Raw genomic sequence first — 22,834 nt, 5'->3', positions numbered from 1 at the left:
CCCTCCGCCCTCCCTCCGCCCGCTCCCCCTCCCCCACACACACGGCCGCGGCCGCCGCAGGAGCCCCGAGCTCGAGCCGCCCGGCGACTCCCCCTCCCCTCCCCCCGCCCCGCCCCGCCCCGAGCCGGGGCTCCGAGCCGGAGCCGAGTCTGCGCTGGGGGTGAGTACGCGACCCCTCCCCAGCCCCTCGCCCCGCCGGGCGGGGGGTCCCCGCCGCCGCCCGCCGCGGGGGGACCCGGGCTCGGCGGCGCGTCGCCTCCCTTCAGCGTCCCGCGGGACCCGCCGGCGCCCGGGCCCACGGGACGCGGCCGCCGCGCGCTGTTCCCGCGCGGAGCGGTTCCCCAGCCCCGCGGGGGCCCGCGACCCCCACCTCCGGCGGAGCGGGGATGCGCCGGCCTCCGCCCCCGGCTCCCGGAGGCCGCCCGGGGCGGGACCCCCGGCCCGGCCCCCGGGTGCCGCTCGGCTTCCCCGCCGGGGCCGTCCGTCCCGGTGCACGGGTCCTCGGCGCCCGCGGTCCCGCTGCGCCCCCGCCCGCGCCGCCGCCGCCCCCGCCCCCGAGGGGGGGGGACCCCGGGCCGTCGAGTCCGGGGCCCCGGGTCTCTGTGTCTCAGGTTCCGGGGCCGGGATAAGGTTGGGGCCCGGGCAGGGGCCGCGGGGTGCGGGGCCGGGGCCGCCGCTGCCCCCCGCCGGAGCGTTCGGGCCGGAGCGGCGGCGGCGGCCCCGGGAGCCGGTCCTCCCTCCGCCGCGCCGCTGCCTGCGCCGCGCACGGGGCCGCGGGTTCCCGCCGCGGGGCCTGCGGCGGGGGGCGCGGAGGGGCCGGGGGCCGGCGCCGACCCCCGGGAGCTCAGGCCCCGCCGGGGAGGGGGCGCGCTTTGTCCCTCCCGCCGCTCCTGACCGCCTCGGGCGGACGGACGGTCCCGGAGCCTGCCGCCGCCGTGTTCCCCGGCGAGAAAAGGACGCCTGGGAAGCGGGAAGGAGAGGTCAGAGGGGCCGGCTGCCCTTGGGGCTCGGTGCCGCGTCCCGCCCGGGTCCCGCCCGGGTCCCGCTCGGGTCACACCTGACTCGAGCGACCTAGGGGACTGGAGCCTCCCCACCCCGCACTACTTACTACTCCCTGATCTCTCCCCTGGGTCTGCAGAGCCCGGCTCCTCCTCAGGAGGGGCCCGCGGCCCTGCCTCCCCGGCACGCAGGAGGAGGGGAGTGGGAGTGCCCGCCAGACCCGGGCAAGGTGGGCAAGGTGTGCTGGCAGCGGGGTTGGCCTTCGGGGCACCGGAGGGCCCAGGCCCTGGCATGCCCCAGGTGGCACATGCCAGGGCCTGCTGTCAGTTCCCCCAATGCAGTTTTGGTTGGGTGAATGGCAAGTGGGTGGGGAGGTTACCAAGCAGAAGGCGAATGGTAGGTAGCTAAGAACCCTCTTGGGGACATCAGACTAGTTTCCTCCAGGTATAGCAGAGTAATAAAGACCTGGGTTCAAATTCTAGCTCTGCCATGATTTAGCTGTGTGACCTTGACAAGTTACTTAACCTGTCTGAACCTCTGTTTGCATTTAAAAGTGTGGATATTCTTGACTGCTTACAAGGTTTAGAATGGAGATCAAACAATTATTACCTAGGTAAAGAGCCTGGCACTCTGCCTGGTAGTTGATCAATAATGGGTTCTCTGGCTGAACTTATGACCCATGCCGGCATAGCATTCCCCCTGGTGTCCTCATCTCCCAGCCTGCTGCAGGTGGAAGGGATATTTTTGGAGAGTTTCAGAATAGTCCCTAACACAATATAATCTCTTAGGCCTAAACAAGAGTTCTGCCCTATCTTATTGCCATGTTAGAGTCTGTGTTTTCTTTGTTGTTCTTGTTATTGATGATGTTTGTAGGTCATGGGGCTCGAACTCGGGGCCTTGGCACTGTACCTGAGCTTTTTCACTCTAAGCTTGTGCTCTACCACTTAAGCCACAGTGCCACTTCCAGTTTTCTGGGGGTTAATTGGCAATAAGAATCTCCTGGACTTTCCTGCCTGGGCTGGCTTTGAACTGTGGTCCTCAGATTTCAGGCTTCTGAGTAGCTAGGATGACAGGCGTGAGCCACCCACCTGGGCCCAGCCTGTGTTTTCTTTTACTTCTGTTTTTACCAGCTTTCCCCCTCTAAATCAGCCCCTTGTGTTCCACATCTTATTGACAACTGTTTTTGGTTTTTGTTTGGTTGGCTTTGTGCCAGTACTGGGGCTTGAACTCAGGGCCTGGAATCTGTCCCTTAGCTTTTACACTCAAAGCTGGTACTCAAACCACTTGAGCCATAGCTTCACTTCTGGCATTTTGGTGGCTAATTGAAGGTAAGAATCTCATGGACTTACCTTCCCAGGCTGGCTTCAAACTGTGATCCTCAGACATCACCCTCCTGTGTAGCTAATACTGTTTCGTAAAATCTATTATGTCTTGAACAACATTAAGAGCTTTCCATCTTTTCCTTAAAACAACCCTACCACCGGGTTGTCGTCCACATTTTACAGGTGGAAGCACTGAGGCCCTAGGTGATTAGTTTGCCCAAGACAAATGACATGCATGTCTCATCTTAGAGCCTCTGTGCCCTTGCCCACCAGATTACACTGCCCTGTTAGTTACACCTGCCTCAGAATGGAAATTACAAACTCCACATCTGAGCACAGGAGCTTGGTGCTCTAAGCAAGAAGAAAGGCAAATAGCTATAAAAGGGGTGTGGCATTTCCCCTGAGCAGTGGCTGGCCACCTTCGGCTCCCTGGTGGAAATGGCAGGAAAGTGTAGTGGTTAGCTGCTTAACTCCAGCCGGGTTCATGAGTCTTATTTGGGGACCTGCCATAGATAGGCTATATGACCTCAGGCTATGTATATACCCTCTTTGTACCTCACTGTTTTCTCCGTACTTGTGACCTATGAGTTAGTTTCAAAGTACATACTTGTGAGACAGGAAGATTTCAAGTGTGAAACTTGGGCTGTGTAGCAAGACCCTGTCTCAAAAAACAAGCCAGGCATCAGTAGGTCATGGTTGTAATTTTTACTCAGGAGACTAAGATCTGAGGATCACAGTTTGAAGCCAGCCCTGGCAGGAAATTTGTATCTCCCATTAACCACCAGAAAGCCAAAAATGAAGGTATGGTTCACGTGGTAAAGTAGCAGACTTGAGAGAAAATGCTAAGGGAAAGCACTCGAGCCCTGAGTTCAAGCCCCAGTAACATGCACATGCCCCCCCCCACATTAAATATTTGATAAGTGCATTTTTTTTTTGCCAGTCCTGGGGCTTGAACTCAGGGCCTGAGCACTGTCCCTGGCTTCTGTTTGCTCAAGGCTAGCACTCTACCACTTGAGCCGTAACACCACTTCTGGCTTTTTCTATATATGTGGTGCTGAGGAATAGAACGTCGGGCTTCATGTGTACGAGGCAAGCACTCTACCACTAGGCCATATTCCCAGCCCATAAATGCATTTTTTTTTTTTTTTTTTTTTTGCCAGTCCTGGGCCTTGGACTCAGGGCCTGAGCACTGTCCCTGGCTTCTTCCCGCTCAAGGCTAGCACTCTGCCACTTGAGCCACAGCGCCACTTCTGGCCGTTTTCTGTATATGTGGTGCTGGGGAATCGAACCTAGGGCCTCGTGTATCCGAGGCAGGCACTCTTGCCACTAGGCTATATCCCCAGCCCCATAAATGCATTTTTAAAATCTTACTTTTAGCCAAGCATTGGTAGCTCACACTTGTAATCCTAGCTACTCAGGAGGCTGAGATCTGAGGATTGTGGTTTGAAGCCAGCCCACACAAGGAAAGTCCATGAGACTCTTATCTCCAATTAGCCTCCAGAAAACTGGAAGTGACGCTGTACCTCAAAGTGATAGAAGCACTAGCCTTGAGTGATAAAGCTCAGGAACAGCACCCAGGCCCTGAGTTCAAGCCCCATGACTGACGAATACAAATATGCACACACCCACATGTATACACACATACATATACACACACATACACATATATATGTATATATAATTTTTATGCTTACATGTGGATATATTTCTCTCTCTCTCTCTGTCTCTGGAATCAAGATGGGCAGGCTAGGACATTAGTATCTATCTCTGTTACCAATTGAAAGACTGAGGCCCAGGTAACACAGTAAGAAAGTTAGTCTGCATCTCCACCCTCTGCCTTCCTATGACCCGAGGCCTAAATTAAGTTTTCCCCAGTAACTCCATAGAAGAATTTTTGACATTTATGAATCTCTTTTAATGGTAAATTACAAACTTAATTTAGCTGAACTGAAATCCCATCCCTATCCACCTCTCTTCAAGCCTCAGTGTGGGCTCAGCTGGGTTAGGTGCATGGGATGGAGGAACTGGCCCCCTGTTATCCTGCCCCTCCAATGCCCAGTGCTAGCTTCCAGGACAGCTGCCCTGAAAGCAGCCTGGCAGCCCCGCCCCCCACAATGAAGAGTTTGAAATAACCCGGTCCGGTGGCAGAGACTCCCGCCCCCCCCCACCCTTGCCGGCGCGGTGACCGCCATGTGAGTAGCTCGCCCTCCGAGGCCCCGGCCTCCTCCTCGGTGCGTGGGGTCAGGTGGAGGGGATAGCCCCGTGACTCAATGAAGGTGGCTGGTCACTTCACTTACCAAGCATCCGGCTAGACCCTCACCCTCCCGGCTGGCACCATTTCATGTAGGTGCTCCCAGAACGGTCACCCTCCCTCAGGAGCAGGAAGATTGGGACTGGGTGGGAGTGGAGTGAGGGGAGGGAGCACTCTGGCCTGGAGGAGCCTTAGAGTTTGAAGATACACACCAGGGGTGGGAATGAGCTGTGGAGATTTCCAGTATGAATTGGAGTCGGGGATTGAGAAAGGGGCTAGTTAGAGCCCTCCATTCTGGCCCTTTAACCTGCCCTGGTGCCCCAGGCTCTTAGCAGACGCCTGCCCTGATGCCCCAGGTTCTTCACATTCCTGTTTGCATGCCAGGCTCCTGACAGGCCCACTTATAACACCTCCACTCAGAGGCCAACAGCTCCCTTCCTTCCTTCCACCTGCCGGCAGCCACCTCGCTCCCGTGCGCACGATTGCACACCTCACCAGCACACGCCCCAGTGCCTGTGTCCTCTGGCCTGAGAGCACGCAGTGAGCAATTTCCATAGTCTGCACAAAGCTTCCACAATCTGCAGCCCTGTACTATGCGTCATCCAGTACCCTGAAAAGCCTTCTAGCTTTGGAAAGAAGGTAACCCAGGTTTGAATCTTATTGTTTGACTAGCAGTGAGAGTAGAGTTAATTAACCTCTCTGAGCCCTGTATCTTCATCTTAAAATGGCAATAAACTGGGCACTGGTGGCTCACGCCTGTCATCCTAGCTACTCAGGAGTCAGATCTGAGGATCAAGGTGCAAAGCCAGCCCAAGTAAGAAAGTCTGTGAGACTCCAGTTAACTCCCAGGAAACCAGAAGTGGAGCTGTAGCTCAAAGCGGTAAAGCACTAGCCTTGAGCAAAAGAGCTCCGGGACAGCACCTAGGCCCCCCCAGGCTCAAGCCCCACAACTGAAAAAAACAGAAAAGGTAGTAACAGCTGGGCACCCGTGGCTCACGCCTGTAATGCTAGCTACTCAGGAAGCTGAGATCTAAGGATTGAGATTCAAAGCCAGCCCAGACAGGAAAGTCCATGAGACTCTCAGGTGATAGAGCCCTAGCCTTGAGCAAAAAAGCTCAGGGACAGTGCCCAGGCCCCGAGTTCAAGCCTTAGGACAGGCACATATACACATACCCATGCATAGACACACAGAGAGAGAGAGAGAGAAACACTTAGCCCATTGTGTGGCCAAGGATTAATGCAGTCATGTATATGTTACTCTTGAAACCATAGCACTTCATAAATAATGCTACCTGCTGTAGTTACTAAATCAATGGTGTTTTGGTGGTGGTCGCTCTACCATTGACTCACACCTCTACTTCCATACGTTTTGCTGGTTAATCGGAGGTAAGAGTCTCTCCAGTTTTCTTACCCAGGCTGGCGCTTCAACCCCTGACCCTCAGATCTCAGCCTCTGGGGTAGTAAGGATTACAGGTGTGAGCTGGTTTAAATGAATGTGTTTTTAAAGGCAGCTCGGGCTGGAAGGAAGAAGGTATGGCATGCACAGGGCAGTTTTTCCTTGGACCTTCCTAAGCCAGGCTTTGTAGAGACTCCCTGAAACCCAGGGAGACAACCTCAGCCTCCTGCTCCCTAGGCAAGCTCCTGCCTCTCACCCTGTGGTTGCATGTTAGGGAGCGGGCGGGCGAAACTCAGGCTTGGTGGGCTGGAGAAACCCTGAGTCACCCCAGGGCTAAGGGGCACTTTCCTCCAAACGGCAGCCACCTCTTCTCCGTCTGTTATTCTCTTTGTCTGGTTGTCTTTCTTCCCTGGGGACCCTCCCTGCCCCTAGGCAGAGGTTCAGTGTTGTCAGCAGAAGGGGCCCCAGGGGCCCCCCAATAGGACGGGAGGGGCAGCGCTGCTGTTCCTGCCCTGGGAGCTTCCCCAGGGCCCCCAGCTCACCTCTGCCCCAAGCACTTCCATAGCCCAGTTGTTCCCTGCAAACCCCAGCTGCCTGCACTGTGGCAATGGCAGGAACCTAGCTGAAGGGCAGTATCCAATTTTCTGGGGGCTTAGGGGGGGTTAGAGGCCACCACCCACTCTCCCTTCCTTTGCCAGTGGAAAAGCTGGCTGGGAGGCACTGTGTTCCCAGCCTGCCCTGCTCCAGAGGCAGGAGCACAGCACTCTGGGAGTTGTAGTCCTATTACCATTCCTGTGGTTGTACAGTGAGTTGGAGAGGAGGAAGGTGGAAGGGAATGGTGTAGTCCCTTCTTACTCTATGGCAGGGAAAAAAGATGGGGAGAGCAGGAGTGGCTGGGGCCAGCCAGGCTGCACAAACCCACAAGTCCTGCTTTTTATTGTACTTCCACTGCTCCCATCCTTGGACCCCTGCTCTGAGGATAGAGTTCTGTTTTGAAGCCAATTATACAGAGTTGAAAGCACTTAAGCACATGAATTTATGCAGGTTCATTTGTTTGCTTATTATTAATTTATTCCTGTGGGGTTTTTTTGGTGGGGGGAGGGCCTCGGATATGCTAGGCAGACACTCTACCACGGAGCCACACCCTGGCTCCTATGCCACTTTTCTAATAGGAATGAAAGGCTAGCCTTCCCTTAGGCTCTGTTCTGTCCCTTGCCTGAGACAGAATCAGAGAGGGAGCTTGGGGGGGGGGGTAGAAGTCACAGATACCTTCCAGCTTTGGGAAACCCAGTCTCTCCAGTGCTAGCCTGGCTCTGGACCGAGTGCCCCAGACTCCGGGTGCTGTCACAGCCAGAGAACAGTGACGGTGAATCCATGTGACTTCCTCAGGCCCTTATCTCTGCAGGCCAGAGTTGCCACCCACCCAGGCTGCCTGGTGTTCTGCCCTCCCCTCCCAACAGCCACCCTGCTCTGGCTGTCAGGGGGTGGGGGGGAGCCCCACTGACTGCTCTGCCCTCTCCCAGGAGGACCATGCAGCAGTAGCAGCCATGCTGCCCTTCCTGCTGGCCACGCTGGGCACCACAGCCCTGAACAACAGCAACCCCAAGGACTACTGCTACAGTGCCCGCATCCGCAGCACAGTCCTGCAAGGCCTGCCCTTCGGGGGCGTCCCCACTGTGCTGGCTCTCGACTTCATGTGTTTCCTTGTGAGTGCCATGTGCCGTCTGTCCCCCACCGTTGGCACTTGTGTCCTGCACGCCCCTGGCAAACACCTCCAGATCTGACCACTCTCCTACCCACCCCGACTTCCCAGGCTCCCATGTAACGAGTCCCTGCTGTCTAGCCCTTCCAACCTACCGTTCACCTAAGCCGTCATCATCCCAGCCTTACACACACGCACACGTACACGCACACTTCCTGACGTCAGGTACGAGGTCTCTACCTGCCACTTCCCCTCTTCCCCTAGGCACTGCTGTTCTTATTCTCCATCCTCCGGAAGGTGGCCTGGGACTATGGGCGGCTGGCCTTGGTGACAGATGCAGACAGGTACGGGTCTCCTACCACACACATACACCTTCCACGCTGCTCAGGAACAGAGGCAAGCCCGCCCTCTCCCATCTCCTTGGTGGGAGATGAGAGGGACTAGTCCCAGTCCTCAGAAACCCTCTCCTGCCCCCCCGCCCCCGCTAACCCTGTGTGTTCTCTGTCCCCAGGCTTCGTCGGCAGGAGAGGGACCGAGTGGAACAGGAATAGTATGCCCCGATTCCCACTAAACCACCTTCCTTTTTCTTTTTCTTCCTCTTCTCACGCTTCTCTTCTCTACGTGCCAAGTTGCTGGTTTCTTTTTGCAGTTTTCTTCTCTGCAGGCTCCTGTTTCAGATTAACGCAGGCGGTGTGCTTTGCAGAGCAGGGGCTCCCCAACTTGTCTCTGCCTCACTCCTCCCCCTCTGGCTCCTTGCCTAAGAGAAGGCCCTCCCCGTGTGCCCTGCCTTCATGGCCCCATTGGCAGCAGGGGAGGGGCCGTCCCCCAGGACAGCCCAGGCCTTAGAGCAATCATGCAGAGACAAGATTGGGCGTCACCAACAGCTTCTCACGCCCTAACAGCTAGTCCTTCATCTTCCAGGGTTCCCAGCTCGCTCCTCCTGGAGGCCTGGGAGGGGGGCTGTCCCAGGACCCTCCCCGTGGCCTCGTAGTTTGTGTCTGTAGGACTGGAGTTGGAGCTGTGGCAGCTGCTGGCTTGGGGATCAGGGAGGGTGGTGCCATGCCCAGGAGACGTCTTCCAGCCTTGTCATTTCCTTGAGTCCTCCTGGTCCCCATTTTTTCCCCTCACCTCCCCATCGCCCTTTGCGTAACGTTGGCTCTGTTGTTCCCCCATGCCCTCTGCTGGCCCACTGTGGAACTGCAGGGCTCTCTAACATTCTCCCTTCAGCCTCCGTCAGGGCAGTGATGAAGACACCTCTCCCCTAAGGCCCACTGCCCAGCATCGGTGTCCCCTGAAGGGGAGGGGCGTGCTTGAGGGCGGGGGGGGGGGGCGCTCCTGCTTCAGCCTCTGCGCTTTCTGTGCCTTCTGTGACCCTGGAGCTCAGGGTGCTGACACCTACCACCCTAGGGCTCATACTTGCCCTCCCACCCCACTCTGACCTCTCCTCTTCCCCACTCCCAGTGTGGCTTCGGCTATGCACGGTGACAGTCACGACCGGTACGAGCGCCTCACCTCTGTCTCCAGCTCCGTCGACTTTGACCAACGGGACAATGTGAGTGTTGGCCCCAGGTGTCTTGGCCCACCCCCTCCGAGGAAGAGGGCCAAGGCAGCCTCAGTCTGCAGGGCTGGGGGGTCCAGGGTGCTGCTGTGCCTTCTCAGCAAGCCAAGCACCCAGGCCTAGAACTCCCGGGTCCTCTTCTGCGCCCCAGTCTCCAGCACAGTTCTGATACCCATGGACCCCAAACTTAGTTGGCCACAGTGAAATTCTGTGCCCACCTCTTTTCCTGATTAACCCCAAGGTCGTCGTCTTCCTCAAACATTCAACATGGGTTTAGAAATCAAGTTTGTGTAGCAAAATGTACAGTGATCGTTGTGCTGCTTAGAGGTTCGGCTGGCCGTGGAAGTCAGCTAAGCTACTGGGAGCTGAGTGACAGCGGCCCCCTCAGACACGACAGTTCATAGGATGCGGGCTCCCTTCCACCTCAGACTTAGCACACACATGTCAGCACCCACCAAGCCCTCTGTTGTTGTGAGAGTCCTGGGCAGAACACTAAATAATCCCCAGACACTAGGATGGCATCTCCAGTAGGAGATGGCTGTCAGTCTCCCAAGGTGGACTCCTATCGGCAAGTGGCAAGACAGACTCCCTCCCCTGCTAGCCGAAGGTGCCCACATGGTCCCCAGACCAGCAACGTCCCACTGTGCTGTGATGGAGAGCTACCTTGTCTCCATCCGGGTTAGGACAGCCGAGTTAGAGAGGGTTCTTTCTGCCCAGCCCTCCCACAAGCTCGTACCCTCTGCCTGAAGGCTGGCCTAGGACGAAAAGAAAGACATCCGATAGCCCTGGTGACCCTGAGTCCTGGTCTCTGTATTTAGAAGACATAGGCACAAACCAGGCAACGTGGTCGGCAGGTGCACGCAGGCCCCTCTGCGTTTGGTTGCCATGTTCCAAGTTTGTCTTCATTAGTTGGAAGTTGGAGGCCTGCTGCTCTTCCCCCAAGCCCCGAGCCATACCTGTTCCCATCCAAACCCACACAACTGCACGGTTTGGCAGGGACTTGGCAGTCCAGACTCCAGGGTCCAGGTAGCTCTTTGTGCAGGGTGAGACCCTCTCGCCACCACTCCCTCCTGTGGGGCTGTGCTGTTTCTGGAGTTTTTCGGCAGGGCAGGGGCAGGTGTGGGAGCTGTGTCCATGTGAACTGTTCTGGGGGTAACGATGAGAGTAGGAATGTGGGTCTTGAGAAGGGCGATGGGCTGGTGGGCTGGGCCTCCCTCTGAGAGCCGTCTGTCCCCACAGGGCTTCTGCTCTTGGCTGACGGCTATCTTCAGGATAAAGTAAGTGGACAGTCCTCAAGCTTGGGGGGGGCGGGGGGCGGAAAGAGGGAGAAACTTCAGAACCTGTCATCTCCCTACATAATCCAGCTTTGAGGGCCTCAGTGCCTCTAGCCAGCCTGGCTCATAACCCTGCTCCAGGAGACCCGGCCTTGGTCCCTGGCTGCTTCCCACCATCTGCTTCTCCTGCCCTGGGGGGACGGGCAGCTGGGCCCTCATTCCCCCAACCCCTGCCACTGCTTGAGAGCAGGGGCCAGAAGGCCCTCCAACCTCAGCCTTCCTGCAGCTGGCAGGTAGGGGCACTAAGTAGTCTGGTAGCAGCCCACCGGCTCAGCAGGAGCCAGCCAGGGTCCAGCGGGCAAGCAGCGGGCGCGGAGAAAGGGTGTTTGGACAGGTTAGCACTGCCACTGTCTGTGTCTAGGGCCTCCACGTGCCCTGGGAGCTCAGCCAGCACCGGAAAGGCTGCACAGAGCCCCTCGCTTCCCATCATGTCACTCGGCCTCCCACCCACTCCACCCCTTGCTTTCACCATCCCCACCTCTGGTGCCGCTCTGCTTCCTCCTATTCACACTCTCTCCCCCTCCATCCTCCATCTTTCCCTTCCTCCTCCCCCTCTCTCTTCCTGTGCCAGGCTTGAACTCAGAGCCTCATGCTCTTATTTGGCTTTCTCACTCAAGGCTAGCACTCTACCACTTGATCCACAGTTCCACCTCTGGCTTTTTGCTGCTTTACCTGGAGATAAGAATCTCACAGACGTTTCTGCCTGGGCTGGTTTCGAACCACAGTCCTCAGCCTCCCAAGTAGCTAGGATTTAGGGCTAAGTCCCTGGTGCTGGCTCTTCCTTGGCTTACTCCCTCCTTCCTGGCAGCCCTCAGCCCCTCTTCTTATTGTTCATTCCTCCTTCCCCTCCCTCTCTTTCCCTCCCTCTTTCTTCCTCCCCTCCTTGGAAAGCATTTCAGCCCCGCCGCGGGGACACGTTAGGGTAGATGTGGGGTGAGATGGGCAGGGCGGGCAGTGGCCCTCGCTGTGCCCCGGTGCTAATTCTTGTGCCCCCCCCCCCACGGCCTGCAGGGATGATGAGATCCGAGACAAGTGTGGGGGCGATGCCGTCCACTACCTGTCCTTCCAGCGGCACATCATCGGGCTCCTGGTCGTCGTGGGCGTCCTCTCCGTGGGCATCGTGCTGCCTGTCAACTTCTCAGGGGACCTGCTGGGTCAGTGAAGGCTGTGGGTAGGGCGGACAGACGAGGGGTACGAGAGTTCACACCCTCACCCCACCACCATCTCCCTCTTCTCTCCTTGCAGAGAACAATGCCTACAGCTTTGGGAGAACCACCATCGCCAACTTGAAATCAGGGTGAGGCATATACAGAAAATGGCCAGAAGGGGCGCTGTGGCTCAAGTGGCAGAGTGCTAGCCTTGAGCAAAAGGAAGCCAGGGACAGTGCTCAGGCCCTGAGTCCAAGGCCCAGGACTGGCCAAAAAAAAAAACAAAAAACAAAAAACCCAAAACTACAGGGTGAGGATGGGAGCCAGTCGTGGGGCTCTAGCATGGGGAAGGGAAGGGGCAGCCTCGAGGCGGGGAAAGCTGCCCAGGGTGCTGGGGGTTACCATGGCTCCTGGGTATCGCGTGAAGCTCCGACCTCCTAGGGCTGTTTCCACTGGACCGGAGTGATGGAGGGGCTGCAGGAGTTGGGTGCCGGAAGCCTTGGTGGCTACAGAAGGGCCGTGGCCGTGAGAGGCCCCCATGCTAGGAGGTGGAGTTGGCTGAGGGTCCTGGCTGGCAGCCCTCACAGATCCCCCCTGCTCCTCACCAGGAACAATCTACTCTGGCTGCACACCTCCTTCGCCTTCCTGTACCTGCTGCTGACCGTCTACAGCATGCGGAGACACACCTCCAAGATGCGCTACAAGGAGGACGACCTGGTGTGCCAGCAACACCCCCCCCCCTGTCCCCGGGCCGCCCTAGTCCTGGCTCCGTCACTGAGGGGCTTCATTCTCCTTAAGCCTCAGTTTCCTCTCCTGTGCAGTCAGCTGATGGGACCCCTACCTGGGCGGTCGGGAAGGTAGCATGAGGCAAGGCTCATGCCTGTGCTAGCCCATGCCTACTAGCAATGTGGGGTGATACCATCTTGCCTGGTAGTCCTCGTAGCCATGATCCCCTGTCTTTACTCCCACTCTAAACCCAAGCCAGCCACTTCCCCGAGGGCCCAAGAGTGTACCCCGTAGTCCTGCACCACAGGGCGCTGTGTGCCAGTCTCCCTGTACCCGGCACTCCCTGAGGCCTCTTCCCACCACCCCTACCTGCTCTGTTCACCCCTACCTCATCCCTGAAAAGGTGTGCACCCTCCAGCCCTCGCGGCCTCCCGCAGGAAGGCAAACCCTCCCTTTCTCACCAGGTAAAGCGGACACTCTTCATCAACGGAATCTCCAAATATGCCGAGTCGGAAAAGATCAAGAAGCACTTTGAGTGAGTAAGCCGCCCATAGCGTCCTCACAACCAACCAGAGATCTGGCCGGGGTGGCCTAGCATCAGGCTGGGTGCTAAACCCCTTTTAGGAGATGTTTCAGAATGTAGCTCAGAGGAAGAAAGTAGATCTAACCTGCAGAGGCCCTGGATTCTAGCACCTTAAACATTTCTTTAAAAAAGGCTCTCTCCCATCTTAAAAAACAAAAAGTGAACAGAAATCCTGGGAGCTGGTGGCTCACGCCTGTAATCTTAGCAACTCAGGGAGCTGAGATCGGAGGATCCAGGCTCGAGACTACTGTCTCCAAAACAGCCAACAAAACACAAGGCTGGAGGCGGTGAACAGCAGCTGTGAGTGAGCAAACCGAGCAAGCGGCCCTCAGGGGGAGCTCGTTTTCAAAGACACACACCCACAGATGAAATTTCTGAATTCCCTCCAACTCACAGGCTCCATATCCATGCTGTAGAATTTTATCTTGTGCAGTTTTAATAGTTGGTCATTAAAATTTTTTAATAAAACAAAGATGGGGACGCCCTGTAAAGATTGGAATGGGAACCGTGAGCTATCAGACTTGAAAAGTCACGGTTGCTTCTCCCAGCCCAGCAAGCTTCCTCTAAGCCATCAGGGGTCCCATGTTGGCCAGGGAGGCCTTGAGCCTGACTCGGGGCTCAGGGGCTCCATCTATGGCCAGGGTTAAAGGTCGCGTCCAGGATCATTTTCTTGTTACTCTTAGGCAAAGTTAGAGGTCTTTCTGTAGGCTTCCAGGTTGTTTGGGGTCAATCCAGAATCAGGGCCTGATGTTGGGTCCTGGACAAGAATTAGACCACAGCAGGGCACCGGTGGCTCACGCCTGTCATCCTAGCTACTCCAGAGGCTGAGATCTGAGGATCACAGTTCAAAGCCAGCCTGGGCAGAAAAGTCCATGAGACTCTTATCTCCAATAAACTGCTCAGACAAAGCCAGAAGTGGCGCTGTGGCTCAAGTGTTAAGAGTGCTAGCTGTGACCAAAAGGAGGCTCAGCAACAGTGCCCAGGCCCTGAGTTCAAGCCCCAAGACTGGCAAAAAAAAAAAAAAAAGAAGACCACCACAGCCATGGCTTATACTCTCATACCTGTAATCCTAGCCATTCAGTAGGCTGAGATCTGAGATGGTTCAAAGCCAGCCCAACAGATAAATCTGAGACATTCTTTAACTCCAACTCTTACCTCAAATAACCAGTTAAAAAGCTGGAAGTCAGGGCTGGGGATATGGCCTAGTGGCAAGAGTGCCTGCCTCATATACATGAGGCCCTGGGTTCGATTCCCCAGCACCACATATACAGAAAATGGCCAGAAGTGGCGCAGCCTCAAGTAAAAAAGTTAAGGGAAAGTGCAAGGCTCTGTCAGCGTGCGCACACACACACACACACACACACACACACACACAATCAGGTCACAGCCTTGACCTCCCCAGCACAGGAGAGGCCCCACACATCCCAGTTTTCACTCTGTCCCCACACACCCCTGTCCCCACTCCCCACTTAGGCAAGTTCCAGAGAGGGAGCCTGCACTGGGGCTGTGTGTGAATCGGGCTGCGCGTCCGCAGGGCATGACAGCCGCTGTGTGTTTCAGGGAGGCCTACCCCAACTGCACGGTTCTGGAAGCCCGGCCCTGTTACAACGTGGCGCGCCTTATGTTCCTTGATGCTGAGAGGTACGGGGCTGGGCAGGGAGGGCGATGCCGGGGCACCCGCCTGCTGCCCCGTGGGAACTTGGCACCCTTACCTGGCCTTTCATAGGAGATTTAAATTTAAGCTCCACCCCCCCAGCACACCTGTTACTTCCAGTCTGGAGAGTGCCAGACCTGAAAGTTAGTATGCCCGGAGGAAAGGGGCCCCCACTCCTTACCCTGCCTGCAAGACTTATCCACGGCCACAGTAGGAGACATTCACGTCAGACGATGGGAAGGACTGGAGTCCCTGGGCTTAAGGGCACATCCAGATCACGCATCCTGAACTAACGCAAGCACAGGGCGGCCCTGGCTTTGGGGGGGGTAGTGTGTGAGCGGCCTCTGGGTCCCACAGGAAGAAGGCCGAGCGCGGAAAGCTGTACTTCACGAACCTGCAGAGCAAGGAGAACGTGCCTGCCATGATCAACCCCAAGCCCTGCGGCCACCTGTGCTGCTGCGTGGTGCGGGGCTGCGAGCAGGTGCCCTGCAGGCCGACCACGGGCCCCGGGCAGGGCTGGGGCGGGCCGGGTGGGTCACAGCCCCTCACCCCGGACTGCAGAGATGAGGCCGGACCTCTCCCTTAGGGGTCCCCACCTTTCCCACACCCTCAAAGCCCAGTTTCCTGCTGGCGTTTAGTCACCCATACAGTGACCATGTTTTGACAACACAGATTAGGTCAGCTAGAGAGCAGCACTGTGCTGTACTTACGAAGACTGATTTTGAACAGGTCCCTTTACCGCTTTCTGCCTCAGTTTCCTCATCTGTAATAGGCGAGTGGCCGTGAGGATTTAGTCCACACACACAAAAAGCCTCAAGGGAAGACAGTTGCTCTAGGACATTCCTGCAGTCCCTCTATCTGGGAGTCCAAGATAAGAGGCTCGCATTTGGGGCCTGCTACATCGTGAGACCCTGCGTCCAGAGACCCAGGCAGCAGCGGGAGCGGCGGGTGTGGCGAGTGGTGGGCGGGGCCAGAGTGGCTGACCCCTGGCCTGGGCCATGGCAGGTGGAGGCCATCGAGTACTACACGAAGCTGGAGCAGAAGCTGAAGGAGGACTACAAGCGGGAGAAGGAGAAGGTGAACGAGAAGCCTCTCGGCATGGCCTTCGTCACCTTCCATAACGAGACCATCACCGCCATGTGAGTCCCCGCCCCGCCCCCGCCCCCGAGCCCCTCGCTCACCGCCGTCAGCTGAGTGGGCAGCGCGGTGTCTCTGCACCGCAGCATCCTGAAGGACTTCAACGTGTGCAAGTGCCAGGGCTGCGCCTGCCGCGGGGAGCCGCGGGCCTCCTCCTGCAGCGACGCCCTGCACATCTCCAACTGGACCGTGACCTACGCGCCCGACCCCCAGAACATCTACTGGTGAGCGGCGCGCCCCGGGGCAAGGGGGCGGGAGGGGCGGGGCGGCCTGCGGTCCCAGAGTGACCCCCCCCCCCCCCCCCGCCTCGCAGGGAACACCTCTCCATCCGGGGCTTCGTCTGGTGGCTGCGCTGCCTGGTCATCAACGTGGTCCTCTTCATCCTGCTCTTCTTCCTCACCACCCCCGCCATCATCATCACCACCATGGACAAGTTCAACGTCACCAAGCCCGTGGAGTACCTCAATGTGAGCCCCACCCCCGCCCAGCCCGGCCCTCCAGGTCACCCCCACAACTTCTCCACACACTGCCCCAGAAGAGGCCACCTTGGGGTCGACCACCCCCGGCCCCCGGGCCCCCGTGACCTTGACTAAGCCCCATCCTCCCTCTATTGGACAGAAACAACCAGACCCTTAGCCTTCAGCATGGAACCTGCGCAGGGGAGGAGGCAAGGCTGCCCGGGTGACAGCAGGCAGCCCACCACCCCCCGGCCCTCCCCCCGCCCAGCACACCCGGCCCTCCCCACACATACCCAGCACACCTGGCCCCCCCCCCCCCCGCCCAGCACACCTGGCCCTCCCCACACATACCCAGCACACCTGGCCCCCCCCCCCCGCCCAGCACACCTGGCCCTCCCCACACACAGCACACCTGCCCCCACACACACAGCATACCTGGCCCCCTCCCCCCACCCAGCACACCCGGCCCTCACACACACCTAGCACACCCGGCCCACCCCACACACACCCAGCACACCTGGCCCTCCCCACACACACCCAGCACACCTGGACCTCCCCCCGCACAACACACCTGGACCTCCCCACACATACCCAGCACACCTGGCCCTCCCCCCCCTGCCAAGCACACCTGGCCCTCCCCACACACACCCAGCACACCTGGCCCCCCACACACACACCCAGCACACCTGGCCCTCCCCCCCCCCCACCAGCACACCTGGCCCCCCCCCCGCCAGCACACCTGGCCCTCCCCACACACACCCAGCACACCTGGACCTCCCCCCGCACAACACACCTGACCCCCTCCCCACACACAGCACACCTGCCCCCCCCCACACAGCACACCTGCCCCCTCACCCCCACCCAGCACCCCTGGCCCTCTCCCCCCACAGCACACCTGCCCCCCTCCCCACACACAGCACACCTGCCCCCCTCACCCCCGCCCAGTACACCTGGCCCCCTCCCCACACACACAGCACACCTGCCCCCCTCCCCCTGCACAGCACACCTCCTCGGAGCTTAGTCCAGAGGAGGACGTTTGACATCGCCAGTAAGATTGATGAAACCCAGGCTATGGTCCAAATCCCCATCCTGCAGACTCCTCCTCTGCTTATGCATCTGCGAAATGAGCCGGATCATGGTGACGGTTAATGCACAGGGAATACAGGCATGCCTGGTCCATCACAGTCGTTGAGCAAGTGCTCACTCTTGGAGTCCTTCACCTTGGCCAGGCAGCCCTGGCCACCACCACAGACAGTGTGTCTGGACTGGTGACATGGGACCGCTTGGCCTCTGACTGACCCCTCCCCTGCTCCCACAGAACCCCATCATCACCCAGTTCTTCCCCACCCTGCTGCTGTGGTGCTTCTCGGCCCTGCTTCCCACCATCGTCTACTACTCTGCCTTCTTTGAGGCCCACTGGACTCGGTGAGACGCACACGCTGTGCCCGAGTCTGCTCCCGGTGCCCGCTGGCCCCACGCGACCTCCCCTTACCCTGTGCATGGAAGGGGCAGGGCCCGCTTGGGAGGCCCCCTCCCCGGGGGACGTTGGGGCCTGCTGTCCTGGCTGGGAGAGCAGGCCCAGGGCGGGCTCCCCTCACTTGTGCCCACACGCCCTCCCAGCTCCGGGGAGAACAGGACCACCATGCACAAGTGCTACACCTTCCTCATCTTCATGGTGCTGCTCCTGCCCTCACTGGGACTGAGCAGGTGAGTGCCGGACCCCAGGCCGGGGATGGGGACCTGGAGACCAGGCGCTTGCTTGCACAAGGACTTGAGATCAGAGGCCTGGCTTCCCTGACCTTCCGCCCCGTTCTGACCGGCTCCCCTCTGCTCCCCTCCAGCCTGGACCTCTTCTTCCGCTGGCTCTTTGACAAGAAGTTCTTGGCTGAGGCTACCATTCGGTTTGAGTGAGTGAGTGGGGCCCCTGAGAGACACTGCCACGCCACGGGGACTGCGACCAAACTTCCACCAGCGGGGGAGGAAAAGAAGGGGCTGACATCGTGGGTCTGCGGGATCACACCCACCATGCTGGGGCCCTGTACCTGGGAGAGATCCCCAGGGCATGCTGGAGCTCACGCTCAGGAACCCACGTGGAGGCTGAGCCCCCCCAAGGTGGATTCAGGGCTCGGCAGACCCATGTCTTGGGCTCACTTTCTGGGGTGCGCTGTGGTAGTCTTGAAGTTGACCTGGGAGACTGGGGGAATATCAACAATGAGATCTTAGGCATATTCTGGGAGAGATCCAGGAACCCCCCGGGGTACTGGAGTCCCAGACGCCTTTGCGTCTACGGAAAGCTTCGGGAGGGTGGGGTGGCTCGGGGGCTCACACTGGGAGGGAGGGGCAGCTCTCACGAGCTCTGGGCGCCTCCATGAAGTCGCTAGCTTTCCTTCAAGGTGCAGCTGTGGTTCCCTGGGCACCTCGGGGAATCTGTGAGGCCACTTGGGGCACAGCACCACTGTGATTGTGGGCTCGCTGTAGTCCGCATGGACCTTGAGCTCACCGGAGGCCAGTCTCGCATTGGCAAAGGTTCTTGCCCGCCCCGCCGCCCTCGGAGCTATCTGAGCAAGGAGTTCTGAAGCCGGCCTGAGCACCATCTGATGCCCGTTTTTGGGGTGTGGATAACTCCAGGCTATGTTAAGGTCTAGGAACCTTCTGGGTGTTCCTGTACTCACAAACTTAGAGTCTGAGGGGCCCACTGAGGTCTCAGGCAGTTGAACCCCGGATATTGTGGTGAGCTTAATTAAGCACTGTCCCCTTGAGTCCTTCTGAGACACAAGGCCCAGGGCTGCCTCTGGGTTCGGTCTCCAGCCATGTCTACGCTCTGAGGATCAATGAGACGTGCTGTGCTTGAGCACGGACATGTGTCTCTGGGTTCATGCGTGGGGCCTGGGGCGTGGGTGTTGGGGAGATGAGCCGTGTGAAGGAAACGTGGAAGGGGAGAGCATGGCGGGCCGTGGTGCTGGCACTGAGCGGGCAGCCACCAGGTCACCCCAGGGGTGCAGTGCTGGAGCACCTGGTGCCCGCAGGTGTGTGTTCCTGCCGGACAACGGCGCCTTCTTCGTGAACTACGTCATTGCCTCCGCCTTTATCGGCAACGCCATGGACCTGCTGCGCATCCCCGGCCTGCTCATGTACATGATCCGGCTCTGCCTAGCCCGCTCTGCTGCTGAGAGGCGCAACGTGAAGCGGGTACGGCCACCCGGGGCAGCAGCGGTCCGCATAGCGCCCCTGGTGGCCCAGCCAGAAGCAGCGGCAATTAAGCTGGGGGGGGGGCAGGGTGCTCAGATGTATAGCCATGGGTTGACCCAGGTGACCCAGGAGGTCCCTGAGTTCAGGCAGTGTAGTGTTCTGTGCTGGGAGTTGGAGAAGTCTAGCTAGATTTAGGGTCCCTCTACCCTAACTCCACAAGAAGGCCCTGGGCATCTAGTCCCCCACATCCTCCCAACTCTAGCCCCTCCTACCAGCCCTGACCCCTAGAAGCGCCCCCCCCCCCGTGCCCTGTCAGCCTGACGGACCTCTCAGCCATAGCCCCTCTCTTCTACCTGCTTGCCCCCGCCCCCTTCCCCAGACACAGATCCTTGGCCCACAGCCTCATTCCCAGCCCCAGCGCTCCTGGCCGCCACCCGCCACCCGCCCTGTGCCCCTGCAGCCCGCCCCCTTCCCTCTGAGCCACCCTCCTGCCCATGTCCCCCCCAGCATCAGGCCTACGAGTTCCAGTTTGGCGCAGCCTACGCCTGGATGATGTGCGTCTTCACGGTGGTCATGACCTACAGTATCACCTGCCCCATCATCGTGCCCTTCGGTAGGCACCGCCGCGCCGGGACCTGGGCCCTGCTCGGGGGGACCCAGGGCCTCACCCGCTCCACTCTAGTAAGGCAGGCCACCCCGAGTGGACAGGGCCCCGGCTGGGAGACCGGCCCCTCGGGCCTCCCGCCTGGTCCCTGGCTCAGTCTGGGGCCCGGCCTAGGGGACGAGGGGAAGAAAAACATTTCCACTCAGGCTGGACCCGCCTGGTGCACAGGGCCTCGGGCAGAGTCACCCGCCCAGCCCTCACCACCCACACTGACGCCCTTGCACAACCAGAAGTGCCCGGATGCAGTACAGCCCCGCTGGCACGGCTCACACGCCGCCCCGACACAGCCTCCAAACCCCGAAAGACCTCTGACTCCCGGGCGGGGCGGGCTCTGTGCCCCGTGGGGTTTGTCCCATGGTAGAGGAGCCTTGTCACTTGGGCAGGTCTGCCTTCCTTTTGGAAAATGGCTCACAAAAGGTTTTCTTTTAACCATGACTCCATCAGTAGCCTCCACTTACTCTCAAGAACATTCTAACCCCTTCACCACCCTCTCTGTTAAGATCCCAGACTCCCAGACTAACCTCCTTGCCCTTGTAGAACCTACCCCCCTCACTTGCACTCCGCTGCGTGGAGACAGGGCTAGCAAGCGGTGGGCCAGGTTCAGGAGGGGTCTTGCTGCTCCACAGGAGCGGGTCTCTGCTGTAGGATTAGAGGCGAGGGTTCAGGAGGAAGGTTCAGGGCCGAGGAAGTGGGTCAGAGTGGCATCCTGTCCTGAGGCAGGCAGCGCCCTTCAGCCATCTCAGAAGGCCGGGACACCCGAGGCCGGCACCCAGGCCCTGAGCTCTGGTTCCGAGGTCAGGGCCCGTGTGGCTTCCTCCAGGGCTCATGTACATGCTGCTGAAACACCTGGTAGACAGGTACAATCTCTACTACGCCTACCTGCCGGCCAAGCTGGACAAGAAGATCCACTCAGGGGCCGTGAACCAAGTGGTGGCCGCACCCATTCTCTGCCTCTTCTGGCTGCTCTTCTTCTCCACCATGCGCACAGGTGAGGCCCACTGCCGCTGCTCTGGGGGTCCGGGGGCCACGCACTCCTCCAGAGCCACGGTAAAGCAGGCCACGGGAGGGCCACGCGGCCAAGGCCCTGGGAGAGGTCTTGGTCAGGCCATGGCACGTAGGCTTGTGAGCGTGCGTTCCGAAGGTTCCAGGGAGCCCCGGGCAGGCCCAAAGGAGGGGCAACATCCCTGTCACTTGTTCCTCCACCCCAGGGTTCCTGGCCCCCACGTCCATGTTCACATTTGTTGTCCTGGTCATCACCATCGTCATCTGTCTCTGCCACGTCTGCTTTGGACACTTCAAATACCTCAGTGCCCACAACTACAAGGTGCGGGCCTGGGGATGGGCTGGGGGGGGGGGGGGGTGGCGGGAGGGCTGGCTGCGATCGGAGCCGGCGGTGGAGACACACTCTAGTCCCTGACTCGTTTTGGGCCTCTCAAGATTGAGCACACCGAGACAGATGCCGCGGGTCCCAGAAGCAATGGACAGCCCCCCACTGCTGCCGCTGTCCCCAAGTCTGCGGTGAGTGACCCACCCCATGGCAGGGGAGGCCTCCCAACCCCAAGGCTGGGCAGGGGGAGCCGGGTAGGAGACCTGATTTACTGGAGGTGCCCCAGGGCCCGCCCACCTGCTGCCTGGCAAGGCCCACTCACGAGGGGCAGCCGCACCTCACCCCCCTCCTCTCCCCTCCAGAAATACATCGCTCAGGTGCTGCAGGATTCAGAGGGGGATGGAGATGGGGACGGGGCTCCCACGAGCTCAGGGGACGAGCCCCCATCCTCCTCATCCCAAGATGAGGAGCTGCTGATGCCTCCGGATGGGCTCACGGACACGGACTTCCAGTCTTGTGAGGACAGTCTCATAGAGAACGAGATCCACCAGTAAGGGCAGGGCGGGGCCCTGGAGGCCCCGCCCCGCCCCCTCGCCCCGCCCCCACGGACACTAAAACGCTAATAATTTATTAGATCTAAAGCCCCTTCCTTCCCCAGCCCCTGCTTTCATTAAGGTATTTAAACGTGGGGATTCCACCGCTCTCCCCCACCTCGGAGAGAGCGAGGGAGCCCCCCAACCTCAGTGAGGAGAGCCCCGAGCCGGCCCCGGGGCAAAGGGTGTGGAGGGAGTTCCCCCAGATCAGCCCCCCTCCCAGTAGCATCCAAGAAAGGGTTCATGAGAGCCGAGCGGGGCACCTGGTGCCATGGCTGGAGACCTGGGGGGTGGGTGGGCAGACGGGGGTCGTTCCCCCAGTTCCTCCCCTTCCTTCCCCCAGGACCTGGAGTCCCCAGCCCTCCCAAGCTGCATGAGGGGCGGGGGCGGAGTGGGAGGCCGTTGGGCCCCAGCCTCGGGGAGGGGGCTCCGGGGGGAATGGCTGACACTGGAAAAATGGGTTTTTGCACTGTTGGTTTTTTTTTTTCCTTTAAAATAAAAACAGAAAAGCTTTGGGGCTGATGTCCAGTTTGTGCTTCTGCCTGGGCCCAGGCCGGGGCCCCTCACCTCACGCTCTGACCCCCCCTCCCCAGGCCCCACTCCCACCCCCCATGTCTCAAGGTGGAAGGGGCCTCTGCCCAGGTTGTCCCACTCCAGCCCCGCCCTCTGTGGTCCCCAGAAACCCCACGAACAACACGAGGCTCAGCCACCTGTCCCCATGTGTCCCCAGGAGTGCCCCGGCCCCTCCCCAAAGCGCCCTCGGGACCCAGCTCCAGCTCACCTCCAGGAGGTT

General features: G+C 59.3%; 1 protein-coding gene across 1 annotated transcript; it reads left to right on the top strand.

Annotated features, from left to right (window-relative positions):
* Nucleotides 1–27: 27 nt before the first annotated feature.
* Nucleotides 28–22,559, top strand: Tmem63b (transmembrane protein 63B). Its single transcript, XM_048347690.1, has 24 exons — nt 28–160; nt 7,492–7,674; nt 7,935–8,014; nt 8,182–8,220; nt 9,132–9,222; nt 10,468–10,505; nt 11,574–11,716; nt 11,808–11,859; nt 12,319–12,427; nt 12,901–12,971; nt 14,580–14,660; nt 15,031–15,154; nt 15,679–15,812; nt 15,897–16,034; nt 16,124–16,277; nt 17,587–17,693; nt 17,889–17,975; nt 18,110–18,175; nt 19,295–19,457; nt 19,965–20,070; nt 20,942–21,109; nt 21,330–21,445; nt 21,559–21,639; nt 21,811–22,559. Exons 2-24 carry the CDS (start codon nt 7,516–7,518, stop codon nt 22,000–22,002), a joined length of 2,499 nt encoding a protein of 832 aa, XP_048203647.1. The 5' UTR covers nt 28–160; nt 7,492–7,515; the 3' UTR covers nt 22,003–22,559.
* Nucleotides 22,560–22,834: the final 275 nt, after the last annotated feature.

Source organism: Perognathus longimembris, chromosome 6 (genome assembly GCF_023159225.1).
Source record: "Perognathus longimembris pacificus isolate PPM17 chromosome 6, ASM2315922v1, whole genome shotgun sequence".
Lineage (NCBI taxonomy): Eukaryota > Metazoa > Chordata > Mammalia > Rodentia > Heteromyidae > Perognathus > Perognathus longimembris.
This window is presented reverse-complemented; position numbering and strand designations above follow the sequence as displayed.

Excerpts from the sequence above, each read along its gene's own strand:
- Tmem63b (XM_048347690.1), top strand. The coding sequence starts at position 7,516 with ATGCTGCCCTTCCTGCTGGCCACGCTGGGCACCACAGCCCTGAACAAC. Across the intron at positions 16,035-16,123 it reads GACCCCCAGAACATCTACTG|GGAACACCTCTCCATCCGGG; the intron begins GTGAGCGGCGCG and ends CCCGCCTCGCAG. Across the intron at positions 18,176-19,294 it reads GAGGCTACCATTCGGTTTGA|GTGTGTGTTCCTGCCGGACA; the intron begins GTGAGTGAGTGG and ends TGGTGCCCGCAG.